The sequence below is a fragment of the Pseudomyrmex gracilis genome, unplaced genomic scaffold, assembly GCF_002006095.1.
Source record: "Pseudomyrmex gracilis isolate BER0280 unplaced genomic scaffold, ASM200609v1 scaffold_1654, whole genome shotgun sequence".
NCBI lineage: Eukaryota > Metazoa > Arthropoda > Insecta > Hymenoptera > Formicidae > Pseudomyrmex > Pseudomyrmex gracilis.
In genome coordinates this window covers 2,551-24,541 of record NW_018022238.1, presented here as the reverse complement: position 1 = coordinate 24,541, position 21,991 = coordinate 2,551, and the positions used below count along the sequence as shown (strand labels likewise).

Below are 21,991 nucleotides of genomic sequence, written 5' to 3'. Positions count from 1 at the left end.
ATACTTGTACACAACAATGACATAAAAAATATTATTTTTATTTAAACATTTTATTTTATACGTTGTACAAATAACATATTTGTAAGTATATTTTTATAAAAATAATTTTGTTTTAGTTAAATAATGTAAAAAACACACACAAAACACAAACTCTATTAAACATCTAGTAGATATTGCATTAAGCTGACGTTTAATGAAAATTTTGTTCTGTGTTAGACACATACACATATATAAAACTACTCATATAATTTTTTTGTTAAAATTTAACACATTGAACATCATCTGTATCTAGATGAGAAATAAGTTCTCTCATTTGTGAGAAAGTTTTACTCATATCTAAATAAAACAAATTTTAAAGAATTTGCAAAAGTATTTAATAGTAACAGTTTTTACTATTGCACAAAACTAATTTGAGTTTCTATAAGAAATTTAATTTCTACTGGATGGAGGTTTAACATGTTAACTAATAAGCTTACAATCATTATTAGAACATGTTTCTTAAGATTTTGTAAACAAAAGAGAGAGAGAGAGAGAAGAGGGAGAGAAGAGGGAGAGAATTATTGAAAATATTTATTAAATCTAGTACATTGCAAGTTGCAAGTATTTGTTCGCGATAAATTTATGTGGTGAAATGATGGAATTGTTTGATGCTATATTCGAGCTTCTAAAAAAGATATATAGTACGTCTGTAGGTTCTTGTCTTGCAGATTTCCGGCTGATTGTATAATATTCACTTTCTGCATTATTTGTTCATCATCTATGCGTTTGAGTATATTTTGAGCGTTTTATCCCTCGATGTTATCGCCACTAGCGTGAAAGATTCTTGTCGCATTCGGCGTATTTGATTGTTTTCCTGCGATATCGCCTTGGCTGCCATTATATTCGTTCTGTTCATTAGGATAGTATTGCTGCATCTGATAATACTGCGGAACATCTTGAAAACTCGTCGTATTGTTGTTATGATGTTTTTCTATTACAGGAACATTTTATTAAATGGTGGCAAATATAAAATGATTGTGCGTATAAAAAAACTGTACTTTTATGCCGGACATGTCCAAACGCCGCCTCCGGTGTTGTCTCATATAGGTAGACTATACTATGGTATTTAAATGTTACTATAGTATAGTCTACATCTCTCTCAGACATGTCTAGCGGTGGAGAGGGAACAGGTTTTGCCCACCGCTTCGGCTCCGGAACCGGTGTTTGGACATGTCTGCTTTATGCTGTCGTAAGATAGTTACGTTACTGTTACCTTTTCCACTATGTGCGTAAAAAAAAGTTCCATCTCTTTGTCTTTGTTGCGGATATTTCGTCATAATAGATTCGTTTTGTCGTTTAGATCGCAAGATATGTACTGGAAAATTATCAAAATATTTACTGTTCTTCAAATCGTTGCTTAAGACTTTTTTCGAAAATTGTGTATTAGTTTTTATAGGAAATTGTAGTTGTATATCTTCTGGAATTTCGTTAGGATTCTGCGTGCCGTTTAGTCTAATAATAGATTTCCCGCACAGCACCTTTTATTGCAAATACATCTATTACACAGTGTACATATTAGATACATAACAATATTGCATTTACATTGCGTTTTATTTCATATCAAATATAATGTATTAAATACGGAGTTCACGCAATGTGGATTTGAAATATCTAACAAGGAGAGACCACAACGTTGTACGAATCGATTTAGACGACATTTATAGGATCGATAGATGACTATATAGAGTATTGCAGAGTAAAGTAATAAAAAGCAATACTCAAGCATTTGCGAGAAAATCGAGTTCGAAAAATCCGAGTTACCTTAAGAGGATATGAAATAGACCGTTTAATTTTGAAGAGCGTGTAGCAGATTAGTAGTGGTGACATTGCTGATTCGAGTCTCGATAGATTTTTTTTTTTTTAAATATTAAAGATGTGTTTAGAGGAATGATCTCCGGTTCAAATTGATGAATCCAAGTGGTGTGTTTAAGTAGTCGGCTTATGCAAACCGTTGCTTGATGGTTTGCAAAAATTGATATGAAGGAAAAAGAATCTTGTTTACAAAACGTTTCGCCTTTTTATTTTAGTCATCTTCAGTTGTACACTGTATAATAGATGTATAAAATTAGAACGCAGACAATAAGTACTTAAATTAAAAGTTTTCGATTATGTCAAATGATATTGCAAATCTAATTTAATTTTCAAAAAAACACGAAATTCAATAGACTAACGTTTATGGTTATAACATATACGTAATAGGTACAGAGTGTCAATTTACATAATAAAAAGGGCAAAATGAGTATTAATCGTCAATGCTTAGGAGAGAAGACTTCTGTTTTGTTCGGTAGTTGCTTTGCTACTGGCTTAAGATACTATATGTCCGAATTAGTGATAGTTCCCTCTGTGTGATAATGTTTTACTTCGATTTCGTCAAGTACAAGTAAGTATATATTATCTAGAGATTTGGTGTCAGTCATAAGATTTAATATATTTTTGTGTGATTTTATGTGAAGCATTTCTGATGTGGTTCTCTTGTGAAAATTTGATTCAATGTCTAAAATTTCGATTGAGTTTCAATTAAATTTGTGATCGTGTTTTATTTGATGTTTGGCTAGAACTGATGTGTCAGTATGTCCTTTGGTTACATGATATTTATGTTTTTTAATTCTGGTGTGAAGTTGTCTTTTAGATTGACCGATGTAACACATGTCACATGTATCACACAATATGCAGTATACTATGTTTTTTGTTTGTCTTTTGGAACTTGGTCTTTATGTGTTTTGATATATTTAGACAATTGAATCAAATTTCTGCAAGTCTAATCTTACTGTTGTTAATTTTAATATTGTTGAAAAATTGCGAACTATTTGGTACATATGATGTTACAAAATATGGTGTTACACATATGGTGTTTTTTAATATAATTTTTTTCTACAATATACTCTAAATGTAAGTAATACGGTTTTATTTATTGCATGTTATAAAAGTACATTTTTTGCATAAAAATGCGTGAATTAAAAAAATATGGTTTAAAAAATAAATTACTTATTACGAATTACTAATTGTGTTAATAAAAAGCTGATAATTAATTGTGCGCAACATGTAAAAATATACGCAATATGTTTACTTTATTGGAACTAGATGGGACAATACATAATGCAGGATATTTGTCATAAAAACAAGTGAAACAATAAGTTTCACGACAGTGTCACATCGTATGAACGTTTTACATTCACATGGTTTCTTTAAAATATCTATTAAAAAACATACTTCGTTGACATTCATAAAAATATCTCTCTCGTTTATTAATTTTAAGGCAAATCATACATATTGTAACATATTTCGAAAACTTGTAGCGGATAATTGACGATATATGATTGAATGAATTTTTATGCAATTGTTACGTCCTGGCCTACGGTAACGGTCGGGCCCTTAAAGAGAGACGCAACTGACACATGACACTTTGTGTACTATCCCGACGCACTGACCTAATGAGATAAGTCAAGCATGCGAGTCGAGTGAGACTGTTCGGTGACGTAGTCAAGTCAACGAGTATACCTATATTACTTGTCTAACGTCTTCTCACCGTTGCTGCTTAAATTATCGATTGGTCCGCTCCGGCTCGCTCGACAAGCAGGGGCTCTCTGCTGCAAGGTTCGATTTCTGATATTGCGTTGTTTGTTAGAATCACGGTTGATTTTCGGAACGATATACTAATCGCATGTGGTTTGCTACTGCATAAGGTTTGACAGTGATGATTGAAAAAATCGGTAGCGGTTTCAGAACAACTGAACGTCGCGAAGCGCTAATCCGATGGCGAGGAAAGGAAGTCGGCAGCGGCTCGAAACGACAACCAAGGTCGTGAGTTGCTAGTCCGATGAGGAAAACCGAAGAGAAGGATTGCAGTTATTAATTGAACTACTAAATTTAATTTCTTTCTTCCGAATATCAATCGTTTATCAATAGAAATACTTAAACGTGCGCGTGGGAGCCCCTGAATTTCTTTGCAAATTTACTATATTAGTTAACACTCACTGCTTGTTGTCCTCAGTAGAATCTCGAGATGAAAGATCGACGCGTTTTGGCCAAGAGTCAGGAGTCCGTCAGCTAAACTCAGGTGGGATGAGTTGGTTGTTTCTTTTGACGGGAGTTGTCACAAGTCACGATGCTCACTCGCGTTCGCGGCGGCGAGACCGGAGTCAAGTTGAGAACCGCAACGGTCAGGAGGATTGAATTCTCGCAGCAGAATTCCGGACAAAACGGAAGGAGCGTGTATTTTTTCGTACGACCAAACTGACTTTAAATTGAACTGAAAAAATGATCTGACGAATTGGCGAGTTAATCTTTGATTGCACGAGTAGAACGAATAGAGCTGAACTTTTGTATGATAGTAACGGTACTTCTGATAATCCGGTAACAAATTTGGTAAAGAATTAATTGATTTGCTCCGATGTTCTAGCACCTTATATATGATGAGCTCGGGGCGTTAACCCTTCTGATTTTCGCCAATCGTCATTAGACTTTTGCTCTCTTACTCTTTACCGATTAAAATTTAGATCTCTCATTTGCTAATCCAATCAGGCGAGAGGACCAATCACCAACAGTCGTTTTTTCTGACTCACTTAATGTTTAACTTTATTATCTGCACGTGCAATATCCTGTTTATTTCGGTGCCCATAGCATTTGTTTCTAGAGATTAGCGGACCGTTTAAATTATCTAAGTTTATATTCGCGATTTATTCGCAAACTAAATATCCGGGCGGATTGTTGATTAATAATTCGCTGTGCCTTTGAAAGTCGATAAAATTACTTTCAACCTCTTCAGTCGGACTTGTTTATAAAAATTGCGATACGGGTGTGTTTATCTGAATTCAACAGGTCTTCTACTCTCTGCTCAAGGATTGTTATTTAAAATTAATTCTAAGGCGCAAATCTTAAAGCTAATTTATATCTCGTTGCAAATAGAAGGGGACTGTGGAGTCCAGGACGTAACACAATCTTTACCAGATTTATTCGCATTTTTGTTCTATTGAAGTCAAACAATTCTGCAAACACTTTATAACATTTTTTACTGTTGTGTCGCGGGTACTTTTATTTGATTAGTCAAGTGTTTTACGAAAACTTTCGCCGAAGGTAACTGGAATCCAATGCGGATGTCCAGTCAGCGGGTTGCTTGCCGCTACGCGGTGGCGCCTCCAAGGACGCTGAGGACAGGGAATAGCAGATGTGGCTGAAAAAGATGCAATGATCGGCATTGCACTTTTTCAAAGACCGGATGTTGCTTGTTTTCAATCACGACCGAGTTGGCTGACTGATAAAAGGCGACATCCGAGAGGAAAAGGTAGAATAGTTTTGAGAAGCGTTGCGACCGAAGGCTCTGTCTGACTGAGCGCCGCTAGTTCAGACTTATAAATAATAAGGTGTAAGAATCACCAAAGAGACATTCTGTACAATAAAAAAATAAAAGTTTATTTTTAAAAGTGAATATAAATTGGTTATTGACTGTGCGTTTCTTCCCATGCGGCGATCCTCGAATCTCACAAGGTGACATTATTTGTCTATAAAAATAAACATTACACGGTTGACATAAAGGTGTGCTATTTTAGAGGAATAACTTTAATAGTACATGTTTCTGCATTATCATTGAAAAAAATTTTGTCATACAATGCATGATTAGTTTGACCGCACCACAAATCTATTATTAGAAGAAATTTTTCCTTTTTTATATATAGTAATAATATTTTTTTAAATATTGTGTAAACAGATTTGTTGTGAGTTTTCCAGACTTCGAGAATGGTATCACGACATTTGTATACATAACATGTTGCAGCGTTCATACAATGTGCACACGGTCGTGAAAATTATTGTTTCACTTGTTTTTATGACAAATATCATCCTGCATTATGTATTGTCCCATCTTCTTTCAATGAATAAAACATGTTTCATATATTTTTACATGTTGCATACACTTATTAGGAGTACAACTTAGTTCGGTCCTTTTTTTTGTGTTCAAAAATGCATTTATTTCAAAACAAAATAAATGAACAGATTAATTAAAGTATTCCCTATCACTAGCTATTATTTTTTCTCATTTCTCGGGCAATTTACGAAGTCCACCTCGAAAAAATGACTCGTTTTTGGAGGCGATCCAAGTTTGGAGCCAATTTTCGATTTCTGCAAAAGAAGTGAACCGATGACCTGCTAAATCGTGCTGCATCCTTCGGAACAACCAGTAATCAGAAGGAGCAATGTCGGAAAAATACGGCGGTGCGGTAAAACATCCTATTTAAGCGTTTCCAAATATTTTTTTACGACTTTTGCGACATGAGGCCGAGCGTTGTCATGAAGAAGAGTAACTTTATCATGTCTTTGCTCGTAGTCCGGCTGTTTTTCTCGCAATGCAAGGCTCCAACGAATCAATTGTACCCAATACAGATCGCCTGTAATGGAATTGTCAGGTTTCAGCAACTCATAGTAAACAACATTCTTTTAGTCCCATCAGATACAGAGCATGATCTTTGAACTATGAATGTTCGGCTTTGATGTTGATGTTGAGGTCGATGGCAACGATTGACTGGGCTTAGCGTAATATTTTGTCTTCTTAGGGTTGTCGTAGAATATCCACTCATCTCCAATCACAATCCGATGCAAAAAACCTTTTCTTTGTTGCCTTTGAATCAGCAACTCGCAAGTGAAAAATCGCCTTTCAACGTCACTCGGTTTCAGTTGTGACGGGGCGACCCGTCACTATGTACATATATATATCTAGTAAGCGCTTTAGTAATAAACTGTTGTCAAACCGATCTATAAAGCGTTGAGTATCATGCTTAATTCGCACCGCAACATCGAAAGTGCTACACCGAGTGCACTTTGTTCCGAATCATGGAAACGCGCCCTACGTCNAGGGACATCCAGCGCCGCGACCGCAAACAGTATCGCGCCGGCGCAGAACCCCACTCACGGGACTTCGCACACCGCACGCCGCGCCCCGGACCGAGCTCGGGCCGCCGCCGCGTATATAAGGCGGGCAAAACCGGCTTCGAGCACCATTCCTTTCCTATTCCGCTCTCCGAGGTGTTGACTCGGAAGCATTCCTAGGTCTCTGAGGTGCTGACTCGGAACCAACAACCCACCTTCGAGGCGCTGACTCGAGGGATACCGACTCCGATCTCCGAGGTGCTGACTCGGAATCACCATTCCTTCTTCCCGAGGTGTTGACTCGGGAAGACACCCACGCCCCGCAATTACCTGCTCGAGGAGCTGACTCGAGTCATCGACGTCTCCCCCGAGGTGTTGACTCGGGAAGCCCGATCCTTCCCGAGGTGTTGACTCGGGAGGAATCCTGACCGATAACCCCCCGAGGTGTTGACTCGGGTAGCCCATTCGGCCTCTCCGAGGTGTTGATTCGGAAGGTTCCCATACCGACCGTACCCGGGATATTGGCCCAGGTACACCGACCATCCCCTCGGCCGTTCTCACGGTCCAGCGAAAAGCCGTTTTCACGATTCACCGGAACCGCCGTTCTTACGGCGTACCTGGACATCTCTCGCTACTTGGTAGTAGACCCGGCCCGTCGACCGCGTGCACCACGTCGTGCCGCGCCCCTACGCGTCTGCGCACCGCGCCGCCGAGGCCGACACGCGTAATCGCGTTCCCGTAGCCGGAAACCCCTTCGTTGTATATATTCGCGGCCCTCCTGCCTTAGTAAGTAAGATTCCGTTCCGTAACCGCGTCGGCAGAAACCGACTCGCGATAGTCCGCGCGCGCCAATCACAAAGGGCTTCGAGCCCCGCGTCGTTTCAGCCTCGTATATACGTTCTTAGTAGGTAAGGTTCCGTTTCGTTATCGCGTCGGCCGAGACCGACTCACGATAGTCCGCGCGCGCCAATCACAGGCCGCGAGCCGTCAGTCTGTAAGGGCTCCGAGCCCCGCGTCGTTACGACATTGTATATAGTTCAGTTTTTTAGAATATAGAATCATTGTATTACAGCAGAAACCGAACGTGTCGCAATCTCTTCCTTCCCTTCACCCGAATCCTGGTCTGACCAAGCTGTCCGGCAGGCGGAAGGCCGAGCAAGCCGCGCATAACACGGCGGCTCCGTTACACAGTTCATAAGGCACTCAATTTTCTTGTTTTTGAATCATTCCCATGGCTCTCAATCGTACAGAAAAAGCTTGATGAGTTACTCCCAATAATTCTGCAAACTTCTCTTGCGTTTGACTCTGATCTTCTTCAAGTAATGCCTCCAAGTCTTTGTCTTCGAAGTTTTTTGGCTGTTCAGAGCGAGGCTTGTCTCCAACGCTGAAATCTCCATCTTTGAAACGTCGAAACCATTCCCTACATGATTTATTAGTTGGAGCAGTGTCACCATACATTTTAACAAGCATTTGATGGGCTTCAGCTGGACTTTTCTTTCAATTAAAGCAGAAAATTAAAATCTCCGCAAATGCTGCTTGGTTACCACAAAATTCGACATTTCAAACACAGTAAAAATCAAGGTTTTTGTATGAAACTCAAAGCGATATAAACTGAATATTATTAGCAGATGTCTAACCTCTCCGAAACCGCCAAAATCAGCTGTCACTATAAACCATTCACAACAGCCGGAGCCATCTTTTGGAAACGGACCGAACTAATTTGTACTCCCAATATTTATCCGCTTTTTATAAACACAATTAGTAATTATTAATAATCTGTTTATTTCTACCGTATTTTTTTTGAATTCACGGATTTTTTATGCAAAAAAATGCATTTTTATAACATGCAATAAATGAAATCGTATTACTTACATTTAGATTGTATTGTAGAAAAAAATTATACTCAAAAAAAAAATCCATCGAGACTCAAATCAGCAATGTCGCCACTACTAATCTGCTACGCTACGCGCTCTTCGAAATTAAACGGTTTATTTCATATCCTCTTAAGGTAACTCGGATTTTTCAAATTCGATTTTTTCATAAATGCTTGAGTATTGCATTTTGTTACTTATTATCCTGCCATACACCACATAGTCATCTATCGATCCTATAAATTTCGTCCAAATCGATTGGTACAACGTCGTGGTCTCTCATTGTAAGTCAAACTATGTATGTAATACATAGCAGGTATATTGTGCATATTATGTAAATGTATGAATGTATCAAACACATAGTTAATACATATTTAACAAAGCTGTTTTCAGCAGAACTACACGCTTAGCAAGCGCTATGCAATTATTACTTGTCGTTAATATATATTTTTATATTTGCACACAAAAAAACACATACACACACACACACACACACACACACAATAGATTTATAAAAACAAATTAATCACAGACAATAAGTGCAAAGCGCTTATTAAGCTGAGTTCTGAACGCAGCCAACATATAAAAATTGCGTATCAATTAACTACTCATACAGCACAGAAACTTGCAGTTACATTACAAGAATGTTGCAATATTGCAGATTGCGCGGTAATATTTCTGTGACATTATAGATATCAACGATTTTTGCTCCTTCCGAGCGATATCGTGCGCCGCTCCGCCCGAGACGGGTTTGGACAACGGTCGAATCTCGCGCGAGGTTGTGGGATCGCCGACAGGAGAGAAACAAGGAGAATCGGAAAACGAGCCACCACGTCAACTCAACAAATCCTATGTCTTTATTTTGGGCGCTAGATACATTTCCGTATTAAAACTGCGTTGGTCAACGCGATGGGCCGGCTAGCTCGAGCCTAACGGAGAGGGGCAGGGTGTAAAGTAGACCGTCCGTACAGATGTTCTTCGGTTATACGAGCCGACATATAAAACACATCTAATTAAATGCAAAGATAACAATTTATTAACGGTAATATTTAACGAAGCGGGTGATGAGCAGAAAGAAATATAAAAATTATTTACAAAATAACAGACAGTCAGGAAAAGCCGTATTAAGATTAGCAAACAACTAAGAAAAATTAAAATTAATAGATTTGATCGAAAGAATTAAGAGGAATAGCAAAATAATACTGTTGACAAATTTGTAACAAGTAAATGCCAATGTGAACATTTTTCCTGATTGTAAGGCACGCTTTATCCGCTCGCCTCCGATTGTCTTGCTCGCACTTGGTCTCCGGCAATTACAAGCATGTAATAATCTCGCAACACGTTGATCAAATAGCGCGGGCCGCGCGGCAACACAACAATGCACAATATAAACGGCACGGCGATAGAAATGTTCTAGATAGCGTTACTTCTAGCCGACTACCTGCCGATGTTGCAAATAACGGGTACAGTTTTGAAAACCTGAAACACCCGATTTTTCTGTCGATTGTCTATACTACTGTATTTTGGTGCGCTGATTACGAATATGATAGTGAAAATCACATGACAAGGTCATTTTCAAGGTTAAAACTCAAAAAAACTCAACAATTATCGCTTTTTTAACATTATTTTGATAAATATTTATAGCACAAAAAAATGTTTTACATAAAAGTTGTAGCTCTTAAAAAAATACATCATTTATGTCCTATGCATTTTTAGCATAGAACTACTAGTTTTTGAAAAAACTAAGATAATAGGTAAAAGAGTGACTTGTGAGTGCGTGTAAGTACGTATTGCAAGGAAGGCGCTCAGTCGGACGGTAACTATTTACAAAAGATCACCACCCTCTGATTTGAATGAGCTTGACATATGTTGTCAAGAACACCCTGAGTACCAATCAAAAAGTTTTAGCCGTCGCTCGTTGTTTATTAAAAAGTAAACAACAAAAAAATTTCATAAATAAACTCTTATTTTTCGATTCCATGTACATTTTCTTTGTGTTGTAAGTGTTTAGACAGGGGAGATTCACCTCTCCCTTCTGCTCCCCCCTTCGTATTTTGTGTGTATATTACCTTGTGTTTATAGTGGAATATTTTTGCTAAATCCATTATTCTACAATAATAAATTATGTCTAAAACATATAGGTTTGGACAACGATGCTTCATTAATGAAACTTTTTTTGGCAATTTCAACATGAAGAGAATGTAATTGGAAGTCGTATTCGTTAATTAAATTCTTTATTTTTTCTTGACGGGGAAAGAAGTGGGGAGGGGCAAAGCCTCTCCCACTGCGGGGGGCGTAGCTCCCCTTCTGCCTAAACACTTACAACACAAAGAAAATGTACATGGAATCGAAAAATAAGAGTTTATTTATAAAACTTTTTTACGTTGTTTACTTTTTAATAAACAACAAGCGACGGTTACAACTTTTTGATTGTTACTCAGGGAGGTGTCCTTGACAACATATGTCAAACTCATTCAAATTAGAGGGTGGTGACCTTTTGTAAATATTTACCGTCCGACTGAGCGCTTTCTTTGCAAAACGTACTTTCATGCACACACAAGTCACTCTCTTACCTATTATCTTATTTTTTTCGAAAACTGGTGGCTCTGTGCAAAACATGCATACAACATAAATGATGTATTTTTTCAAGAACTACAACTTTTATTTGAAACATTTTTTTGTGCTATAAATATTTATCAAAATAATGTTATAAAAGTGATAATTTATGAGTTTTTTGAGGTTTGACTTTAAAATGATCTTGTTGGTGATTTTTACTATCATATTCGTAATCAGCGCACCAAAATACAGTATTATATCAATTGACAGAAAAATCGGGTGTTTCAGGTTTTCGGAACTTTATCCCGAATAACAATCAACACAAAAAAAACGAAACAAAACAGGCAATACAAACGAGTTTTCGCGACAACACGTACACGAGAATTGCTGCTTGGCGCGTTTCCACACGTCTCCAGGGCTTATTAAACTTTAAGTTCAATACAAAAATTTTATTCCTACAAATGCTCGCTGCCACAAAGCCCCATGAAGACCGATTCTAGTCGCTCGTTACACCAAATATGGCAAAGGACGTCTCCTCGCCCGCAAAAGAATTTTCTACAAGAAGCGGCACGACTAGCCTCGACACAGAGCAACGGGTGCGCGGATTTGTAGCTCACAGAAAACGCAAAAGCACCTCACCGAATTTCGCCGTCGTTTCCGGCCTCGACGTTATGTTCCATCCTCATGAATTCTGGTCGAAAAAGCAAGGAACGGGAGGATCCGGTGTGTCTGACTCGATCAAGAGACAGCGACCAAGAGAGCGAGGATCGCGATCGATTCGAGGTCAATACGCCGAAGCGCGCTAGATTTGCAGAGGTGAGTCGCAACGGCCAATCAGGATGCGGTATTATGTCAGGCGCGGCGCTCCGGTTCGCCGGAGTTACTATCGCTCATAGCCGCGAATTGCGAATACTAATTTTCCATTGTTAATGAGGCTAATTAACGGCATCTCGCCGGCTTAATTTGGCGCGCCCGTAGTTAGTCATCCGCTCAGGATGCAGCGCATCCCGATTTTCCTTCAGCTGCAGCGATCTGTGGCCAGAATTCGCTGAATATTTGCCGCTTGATTTCCTAGCCGGTGACGCCGCCTATCGCCGTTTAACTCGTCGTCCTTCCATGCTCGCTAGCGCCCCCTTAGTGTAGGCCCTCCTTACGCCTGGATCAGGGCCGTATTCGCTGGTGACGGTAGCTTGCGCTTGCCGACGTACGCCCCTCTCTCTTGCTCGTTTCTCTCCTCGTTATCTATTTTTTACAGCAGATCGCCCTCCGGGACTCCTTATCGCAGATTTTACCTCGTTGATACTCGGACGACGATAAGGCGCCAATTATTTACAAAAAAAATAAGCAAAGCGTAAGACGACGATATAAATAATTAACAAGCCCTGGAGGATCTTGGCGCTCGGACAGCTCGCATTCCCGGATTCACTCGGAATTTGAAATTTTTGTGGCGGGGAAGAGGAGCGACGCGACTACCACGTCACAAGGTATTATAACGTATGGTACATATTTCGGCGTAAAATAATAACAAGATTGTAAAAATCTTGCAGAGACATTGCAACACGTTGCACATAAGTTATTACAGTAGTGTTCACGGAATGCAACAATCATTAACTTTTGAGAAATGAATTTATTCATTATCCTAATAGGCAAATTGTGAAAATATTGCACAAAAAAGGCATCACAAATAATGACAGATTTTGCAATGATTGCACTTAGATGATTCGCCATAACGCAACAGTTTTGTCGAAATAAAATTTTGTAAATAATATTTGTCAAAAATTACGAAAAAGTCGTTATGCATTTCCATAAGTTTATACATGAATTAAGTTGATTTCTTCATATGCAATTATATTTCTACATATTTTAAACATCACATAGCTGAAATTTTTTTCTCACTTATTGGACAATTTCTTTTTGAAGTTAATTTTGCAAATATACTGCTAAGATAATTTGCCATATCGTTATTCTTTTGCCGAAATAGTATTTAGAAAGTAATTTTGCAAATACCTACAAATATTTTATTTTAAAAGATGAGTAGGAGTCTTTTGCCCACGTTGCGATTGTTTACAGTCAATATTGCCCACGTTGCTTTTGCCCACAGTCACTATTGCCTACGTTGCGATTGCTCACGTTGCAATTGCTCAAGTTGCGATTGCCCACGTTGCGATTGCCCACGAGTTGCTTTTGCCCACATTGCGATTGCCCACGAGTTGCTTTTGCCCACGTTGCGATTGTCCACGTTGCGATTGCCCACGTTGCGATTGCCCACGAGTTGCTTTTGCCCACGTTGCGATTGCCCACGCGTTGCTTCTGCTCACGTTGCGATTGCCCACGAGTTACTTTTGCCCATGTTGATATTGCCCACGTTGATATTGTCCACGTTGCAATTGCCCACGTTGAGATTGCGCACACGGTGATTGCGCACGCAGTGCAGAAGCCCGATATTTTCACATTGTGTAGTAAGCGTGTAGGCACGGGGGGCTGCGCCCCCCGGAGAGAGGGGTTCCGCCCCTCCCCCTCGCTCGGGGAGGGGCTTCGCCCTTCCTCCTCGTCACCCTCTCCACGTTGGTAAAATTACATATCTTTTGCAGATTAATTGGTCAAGATTTGAAATTCGAATATCTGATTTAAATATATATCAATCTAACGTGGGCAATAACAACGTGAGCAAAATCAACGTGTGGGCAATCGCAACGTGGGCGATATTAACGTAGGCAAAAGCAACTCGTGGGAAATCGCAACGTGAGCAGAAGCAACGCGTGGGCAATCGCAACGTGGGCAAAAGCAACTCGTGGGCAATCGCAACGTGGGCAATCGCAACGTGGGCAATTGCAACGTGAGCAATTGCAACGTGGGCAATAGTGACTGTAGGCAATCGCAACGTGGGCAATTGCAACGTGAGCAATCGCAACGTAGGCAAAAGCAACTCGCGGCCAATCGCGACGTGGGCAAAAGCGACGTGGGCAATAATGACTGTGGGCAATTGCAACGTGGGCAAACAAGACGCTTCCATAAAAGATCAATGTTTTTACATCTATTTTCTAAAATATATCTGTATAATTGCAAATTACAATTTTAGTACAAGATTTTGTCACATAAGTTTGTAAATGTTTTCCTATTAGTGTAGATATAAAAATATATATTGAAACCTTGAATAAGTTCTCGCTGTTTTTTTGTGAAAATTAATTCTTCATGTTAAATTTTACTTGGAGATATTGTCAGAGATTCACAATAAACACGTCTTTTAGTGTTAGAAGTTTATTCAATAAAAATACAAAACGTTTCCATAGCGACATAAAACAGGAAGTAGAAGGCACGGGAACAGAATGCGCAAGACAAAAAAATCGTGAGAAACAAAAAACAAACAGACTCAAACATGTGTCAATCACGGCGCTTTTTAGCTGTTCGCTTTGAACGCATCTTCTGTACTCAGTACAGCAATGTTCTAAATTAACAAGTATTCCCAACACTTTATTTTTAAAAAGTCGTAAAAAACATGTCACTGAAAGTATTGCCCATCGCTAGCCATTACTTTTTCCCATCTTTCTGGCAGCAGTTGAATTCCACGTCGGAAAAACGACACGTCTTTTGAAGCTAACCAAGAATCGATCTATTTTTTGGCATCTTCATAAAAATGGAAGTGCTGCTCAGCCAGGCCATGAGCCATCAATTGGAACAAGTAATAATCGGAAGAAGCAATGTCTGGTGAATACGGAGGATGGAGTAGGACTTCCCATTTAAGCGTTTTCAAGTAGGTTTTCACCGATTGTGCAATATGTGGCCGAGCGTTGTCATGTTGCAAAATTACTTTGTCGCGTTTCTACTTATATAGCGGCCGTTTTTCCTTCAATGCTCGGCTCAAACGCATCAATTGCAGTCGATAGCGATCTCCCGTGATGATTTCGCTCGGTTTGAGCAGCTCATGATAAACTACACTCAGCTGATCCCACCAAATGCACAACTAAAGCTTTGAACCATGGATATTCGGCTTTGCCGACGATGTTGATACATGGCCTTGCTTACTCCACGATCTTCTACGCTTAGGGTTACCGTAGTGTATCCACTTTTCATTGCCAGTCACGATACAATGCAAGAAACCTTTTTTTTCTGCCGTTGAAGCAGCTGTTCACACGTGAAAAGCGTCCGTTCGACGTCTCTCGGCTTCAACTTGTACGGCACCCAATGTCTCTGCTTTTGAATAATTCTAATACTTTCAAACGTTTCTTGAGCAACGCGATTGATGAAAATATAGGGATTTTCAACAAAAGACTGTAAAACATCTAATGCCTTATCATTATTTGTTGCTGTTTTACGTCTACCAGATCTTGAGCGGCTTTTAACGCTACCAATGTCCTCAAAACGTTTAATAGTACGGATTACAGTACTTTTAGAGATCCTATTATTTTCATTCCGAAAATTTTCATTAAATAATCGCGTTACTGTTTTATACCCTCTTTGTTGATCTCACCATCCTCGCATCATTAACAGAGTTATTCGATCTTTTTCAGAAAGCTCCGCCATTCTTAATTAGAGCAAAGAAGAATTAATCAGATAGGTGATAGGAAATTGATCTAAATAATTAAGTAGAGAAAAATACTAATTATTAAGTGTTGGTCCAACTATTGAGTTGTTTATTTCAACCAGCACTAGCAAAAAGCTCGTTGAGCAACTGAAAATCTAATAGATCAATTAATAATATTTACGACAAATTTCTGGGCTATTGGAAACAAAACGAAGATGTTTGAGACAATCAAGTGAAGCGCAATGGCTTCTTTTGTTACAGAAAAAATTTTTGGGGCTGTTTGTTTTTGTCCACGAGGTAACTGCTGCTAAAAAGAAGACAGCACTGCATCAAAGATTAAAATCAGTGATCTGTCTTGTTTGCTCAAGAGCTCGTTGGTGCCTGCAAGAGTGAGAGAATAAAAGATCGGCCCCGCCAACGCTTTCGGGCAGATTCCCGCTAACGCCTTCAGACATCACGCATTCGAGCAACTTCTCGCTATCACCTTCGGGCAGTTTTCCGCCGTAGCCTATTAGCATAACTGCTTGAAGCCGTACAACTTTGCTATTGGACATTTTTCCAAAATGCATTCTTACTGAAAATATTAGAGAGATCCGACACTTTTTGATTAATGTATTTTCTTTAAACCAATTAATTGGTCTCATTTTTCCGCGCACAAAAGTATTAAGGTTATAATTACTAAAAACTAAATAATATTTTACAAGATATTTTACATTTTGTGTCAAAAAATTGTTAACTTTAAACCTTTATAACTCAAAAAGTACTTAATGAAAACATGTTTTATTATAGTGTTTTGGAAAGCTCTCGAGATAAGCTATAAAAATATGCAATAAAATGTAGGGAGTTCCATTTAAAAAAATAAGGTTGACCTTGAAATGACCTTAAAGGACATGGTCAAGATCAAAGTCAAGGTCATCATCTTACTCCTCGCTTGAAACCATACAACTTTGCTATTAAACATTTCCTTCAAAATGCATTTTAACTGAAGATATTAAGGGGGTCCGATACTTTTCGATGACCCTGTATATACATATATCATCTAAATTTTCTGTATATATATATATATATATACCATCTTAAGCTACACGCACGCAGTTCTGATAACGCCATCTGTTGGGAAACAGCGAGAACTTATTCAAGGTCCTAATATTATACATGAATGTTATATTTATTTCAGTAATTTTGTTATCGCAACGTTTACATTGAAGTCATCATACATTTGCCGTCACTATCGCACATACGCAAAAAAGGATTTTGCCTGATTACGTTGATTGTACTGAGTGTGCTGATGAGTTATTTTTACTGGACTCCGTTTTTAGTTTATTTTTTTATGATTACGTTAAGATATATATTGTATAGACATTACATAAGACAAATGTAGACATTACAATAAGGCAAGGCATAATTGGAAGAAAAGACAAAGATAAAGTAACTAAGTAAAATTATTCTGATATTTGATGCTTTTGCAGTGTGTTAACATTCAAAGATGTTTTTCGGGTTTGAACCGCGCTAGTGTCATTTTTATGTTGACGTTTCATGAACATTTCAGGTTACTTCATCAGGGTTTCAAGAGCAACTTGATACTATCAGGTCATTTGTATACCTGATATCAGGCTCCTCTTGAAACCCTGGTGAAGTAAGCTGAAATGTTCATGCAACGTCAACATAAAAATGACACTAACGCGGTTCAAACCCGAAAAACATCTTCGAGTGTTAAGTAAAATTATTCTTTAATTATACAATTATTAAAGAATCTTTTAGGCTCCGAAGTTTCTAAACTAGAAATATATAGACGATTACATGAGAGCCGTTTGCTAGATGTGCGGAAATATGCGTGTGTAGATGTATATATGTGTGTGTGTGTGTATGTTCACGTAAATTTTACACATGAGTTTTTTGAATTGAGATTACAATTCTTAAATTCATATAAGATGCTATACTTGCATCACATATATGAGAGAGACCCCGTATACCTAACTAATTAATTTTAAAATATTGTGAAAAAAAACTTTTCGGCCAGGAGTCGAACCTGGAATGTCCGGCTTTCCGTGCCGTTATTTAATTATGTTTAACTTTTAGATTATGTTGTAATTTTTGACTCTTGTATTTTAATTCCCTAGTTTATTTTTTGTTGCAGACTGCCTTGCTTACGACAGTTTTTTACAAACTGCTTTATATAACACTATACAATTACAATTTATATTAAACTATACTATTGATTTGTGACATATCATTTGATAAGTCTGTGAACTACTTTTACATTGCAAAAAATAGTTTTGCATATTATTTGACACTTGTATTTTAATTTTATGTGTTTCCTTTTACAGACTGCTTATTTGTAAGGTATTAAAAACTTTCAAAAAAATAGTATTGAGTATAGAGTATAAATTGAATATGTGTATGTTATGTATAATATACAGGGTGTCCCAAAATTGGTGTAACATCTCTCGTAGACAAGTAGGAGTAAAACTGAGTCGATAAGTCCTGTACTATTTTGCTAGATTTGTAATAGTTACCCAGATCTTAATTAACAAAGATCAGCGAATAAGCATGCATCGAGCGTAAGACAGCCCGGCGCGCTTCGCGGGCTTACGGTGTTACCCGTAGCAACATATGGAAGAAGCTAATATAACAGCATATACTATAACATATACGTATTACAATGTAATCGTGCAAAGCGCGCTGGGCTGTCCTATGCGCGTAAGACAGCCCGATGCACGCTTATTGCCGGATCTTTGTTAATTAAGGACGTTCTCCGACTACAGTGGTTAGCAACCTAAATACAGTGGTTAGCAACCTAAAATATCTCTTCTCATGAGTAAGTTTGTACTGCTGTAACAAAGTTAAGTTGAGCTATTCAGCATTGCTAAGACCCGCTTACTCTGCGCAGAAGTTCAAAAATAGCTGCAGTACACAGCGCACATAAATCCAGCAAAAAAAGCTACGGTTTAAAAAAAGGGTTGCATATTATTCAAAATCGTATTTTAATTAGGACACTCTCCACTACCTCATACTTATTTTTTAAAAAAATCCTAAGAAAATTGTCGTAATTTTAAAAAACCCCACTTCACAAAGGCTCAGCATAGGAAATCCATGTTAAAAATTGAAATATAAATCTTTCATATTTTGGAATTTAACATTGCTACCCCTATTATCCAACCAGACTACGTATAAAAAGATCATAAACTATGTATACCGCAAATTTAATGAAAATCCTAAGAAAATCAATAATTCGGAGAACGTCCTTAAGATCTCGGTAACTATTACAAATTTAGCAAAAAAAAGAGTATAGGACTTATTGATTCAGTTTTACCTTCTACCTGTCTACAAGAGATGTTACACCAATTCTGAGACACCCTGTATATATTTCTAATATATGTATATGTAAAAAATATAATAATTATAATAATTCAATAAAATATACGTTAAGTAAAATTGGTTTTACAAAATGTATTGTAAATTATATTTAATAATAATAAGAGAAATATTTTTATTTATTGTTGCAGGTATATTGCGCTGAAATATCATAGCCATATTGTAGCGCAATCTTGATAATAGACCGGCATTTTTATGTTGCTTTGACATTGCATTCATATTGCATCTACATTGCGCAATTACTTTGCAATATTACAATATTGCAATAAAATATATTTGCAAGTTTTTTCTAATCTTTCTGTGCTGTATGGATAAGCATCATTAACCTCAAAATATCATAAACAGACTGTTTATTTTTGGCCTAATAGTCTCGCGGTTAAAAAGAGTGTATGAGTAATATTGGAAAAGAAAAAGTGTGTGCTTGCAGAACATAATATATAATATAATTGTTTAAAAATATACTATCATGTGTCAACCTTCTTTGAACTTTTTCTTTTATTTAGTTTTAGAAACAAATAAAATATCAAGTTTAAGTAATAAAATTGCTTTATATTACTAATATATTTCTAAATGCTAATTCTTTTGAGTTGACACGACTAGATATTTGCAATCTTTTTTACTTGCCGGATTTTGTAACGCTTCGAGTGCATTGTGAATAGTGTCTGGATCTTGTAGGCCGTTATTGCGCTTCTGAGGACAAATTATCTCCTTGTAAACTTTCATTTTTAGCAGACTGGAAGGTTCAGTAGAAGTTTTTGTTCTCTTGCACAAGTATGCGGAAGTAATTGGATTTGATATGTTTGAATTACTTGGCCAGATGTTTTGTTGTTCCGAATGATATGAATGATCAGAATATATATTGTATGGATGGTAAATATAGCCAGTAAAAGTTGGATTTGATTGATAATATAAAGTATTTCGTATTTTTTGTGGAATACCATACGGCTGGAAAATTACGTGGTTAGATGGTATATTTCTACAAGACCAATTAACTATATGTTGATCGGGATTATTCTGTAAATATTTTTGATAAGATGAAATTTGTTTGGCCACCTCTTCTTTCTTATGCTGATAATAATTCTGTTGGTGAACAGCCATTGTTGTGTTACGTTTTTCTAACAACTGGTCGTTCATTGAACCTTGTATTCTTGAGTTATTTTGCTGCGCTGTGATTTTTTCAACTTTGTTACACGAAATTCGAGGTGGTGTAATGTGCACCATCCATTCCGGCTTTTCATACTCTCCTGTTCTTTTTCTCATATATCGAGGTTGTTTAGTATCCAGAGTATCAGCTTCCTGCTGAAATTGAGCGACATAGGCTAAATGTCGCCGTTGTTCGTTTAACAACGCGTCAAATTGACGGCGCATTACTTCATCAGATATATCTTGTTGTCGTAAGGTGGAAACTAACAATTCCTGATCGCGTATCATATCAGGCGTGAAATATAGTACCTGATTTCTATCGTCTCGTTGATTATCTTTTGCAACCAGTTTGGTAGATTTATGTTTCATATAATTCTTTGATGAATTTGACTGATTTTGAAATTTAAAATTACGCTGATTAAAATTAATGGTCGGCATATGATGATGTTGCGATAAAGAATGATGCAAATGTTGTTGGCTCTGAGTTGTTGTTTCTATCCATCGATTTTTCTGCGGCCATACAGACTGATTGAATGAAGGATTGTGTTGCATTAATTTTATTTGGGTAATAGTCATATCTTGTGGTGAAGTCATTCCTTGTGTAGGTGAGTCGATTAATTGTTGATTATAGTAGTAGTATTTTTCTAAATTATTATTATTATGTATTTGCTGTTGCTGGTTAGGCATTAGTTCCATTTTATTGGACATTTGATGTGATTGCTGATATATTTGCTCAAATAGATTATGTGGAGAAATACAACAGATATTTTGATTATGATTTGTAGATCTCTCATTATCGCACGACGCATCTGGATCTTTTATAATAGCTGCTTGCTTCTGTTGTTGTATTTGCATGATGTGTTTATGATTAGGTACATTTCGATCGCCAGTTGGCTGCTTCTCACATTTGTTATTAAGAGTAGAAACTTCAGGACAATTTTGATCAATGACTGTATGCAAATTACACGAAGATTGTTGCGGATTTGTGGTTTGCACAACTTTTGGCTGGTTAAATATTGTTTGTGAATTTTGCAATAATTGGTCGGGGATAATCACTCCATGATGGAAGATATTTGGAACAAAAGCACGATGCGGATGTCCTTCAAGAAACGTTATTTGTTGACTTATCGAACTATCGGAGTGTGGAGTCGTTTGATAAATCTGCTTGCCGGTTATGTTTTGCTGATTTGTAGTAGATGCGCTCTGCGATTAAAAATATAAATTATTATTATCTAACTCGCACACGGCGTTTTTCAACACGAAATCCTTCTGCCTCTCATCTGCTCACGCTTGCCTTTCCACATGACTTACAAGGGGAGACTACGACGTTGTACCAATCGATTTGGACGAAATTTATAGGATTGATAGATGACTATGTGGAGTATCGCACGGTAAAGTAATAAGACGCACTACTCAAGCATTCGCAAGAAAATCGAATTTGAAAATTTCGAGTTACTTTATAAGGATATTAAATATTTTCAAAATTAGTTAGGGGGGTATTTGGGATCTTTCATATATGAGATGCAAATCTAGCATCCTATATGATTTTAAGAATTGAAAATTTCAATTCAAAAATCACATGTAAAAATAATTTACATGAGAATTTTCATACATGTGTATATATATA

At 37.5% G+C, this 21,991-nt stretch overlaps 1 protein-coding gene across 1 annotated transcript; it reads right to left on the bottom strand.

Annotated features, from left to right (window-relative positions):
- Positions 1 to 200: 200 nt before the first annotated feature.
- Positions 201 to 21,569, bottom strand: LOC109862352. Its single transcript, XM_020442380.1, has 3 exons — positions 19,846 to 21,569; positions 1,253 to 1,517; positions 201 to 970 (listed from the first exon to the last, which is right to left on the bottom strand). Exons 1-3 carry the CDS (start codon positions 21,217 to 21,219, stop codon positions 786 to 788), a joined length of 1,824 nt encoding a protein of 607 aa, XP_020297969.1. The 5' UTR covers positions 21,220 to 21,569; the 3' UTR covers positions 201 to 785.
- Between the last annotated feature and the right edge of the window lie 422 nt (positions 21,570 to 21,991).

Bases quoted from the DNA above. Each gene is read 5' to 3' on its own strand.
- LOC109862352 (XM_020442380.1), bottom strand. From the start codon at position 21,219: ATGCAAATACAACAACAGAAGCAAGCAGCTATTATAAAAGATCCAGAT. The intron at 1,518-19,845 runs GCAAGTAAAAAA...TTGCAATAAAAG, and splicing joins TCGAAGCGTTACAAAATCCG to GTGCTGTGCGGGAAATCTAT. The intron at 971-1,252 runs GTAACAGTAACG...TTCCTGTAATAG, and splicing joins TTACGCACATAGTGGAAAAG to AAAAACATCATAACAACAAT.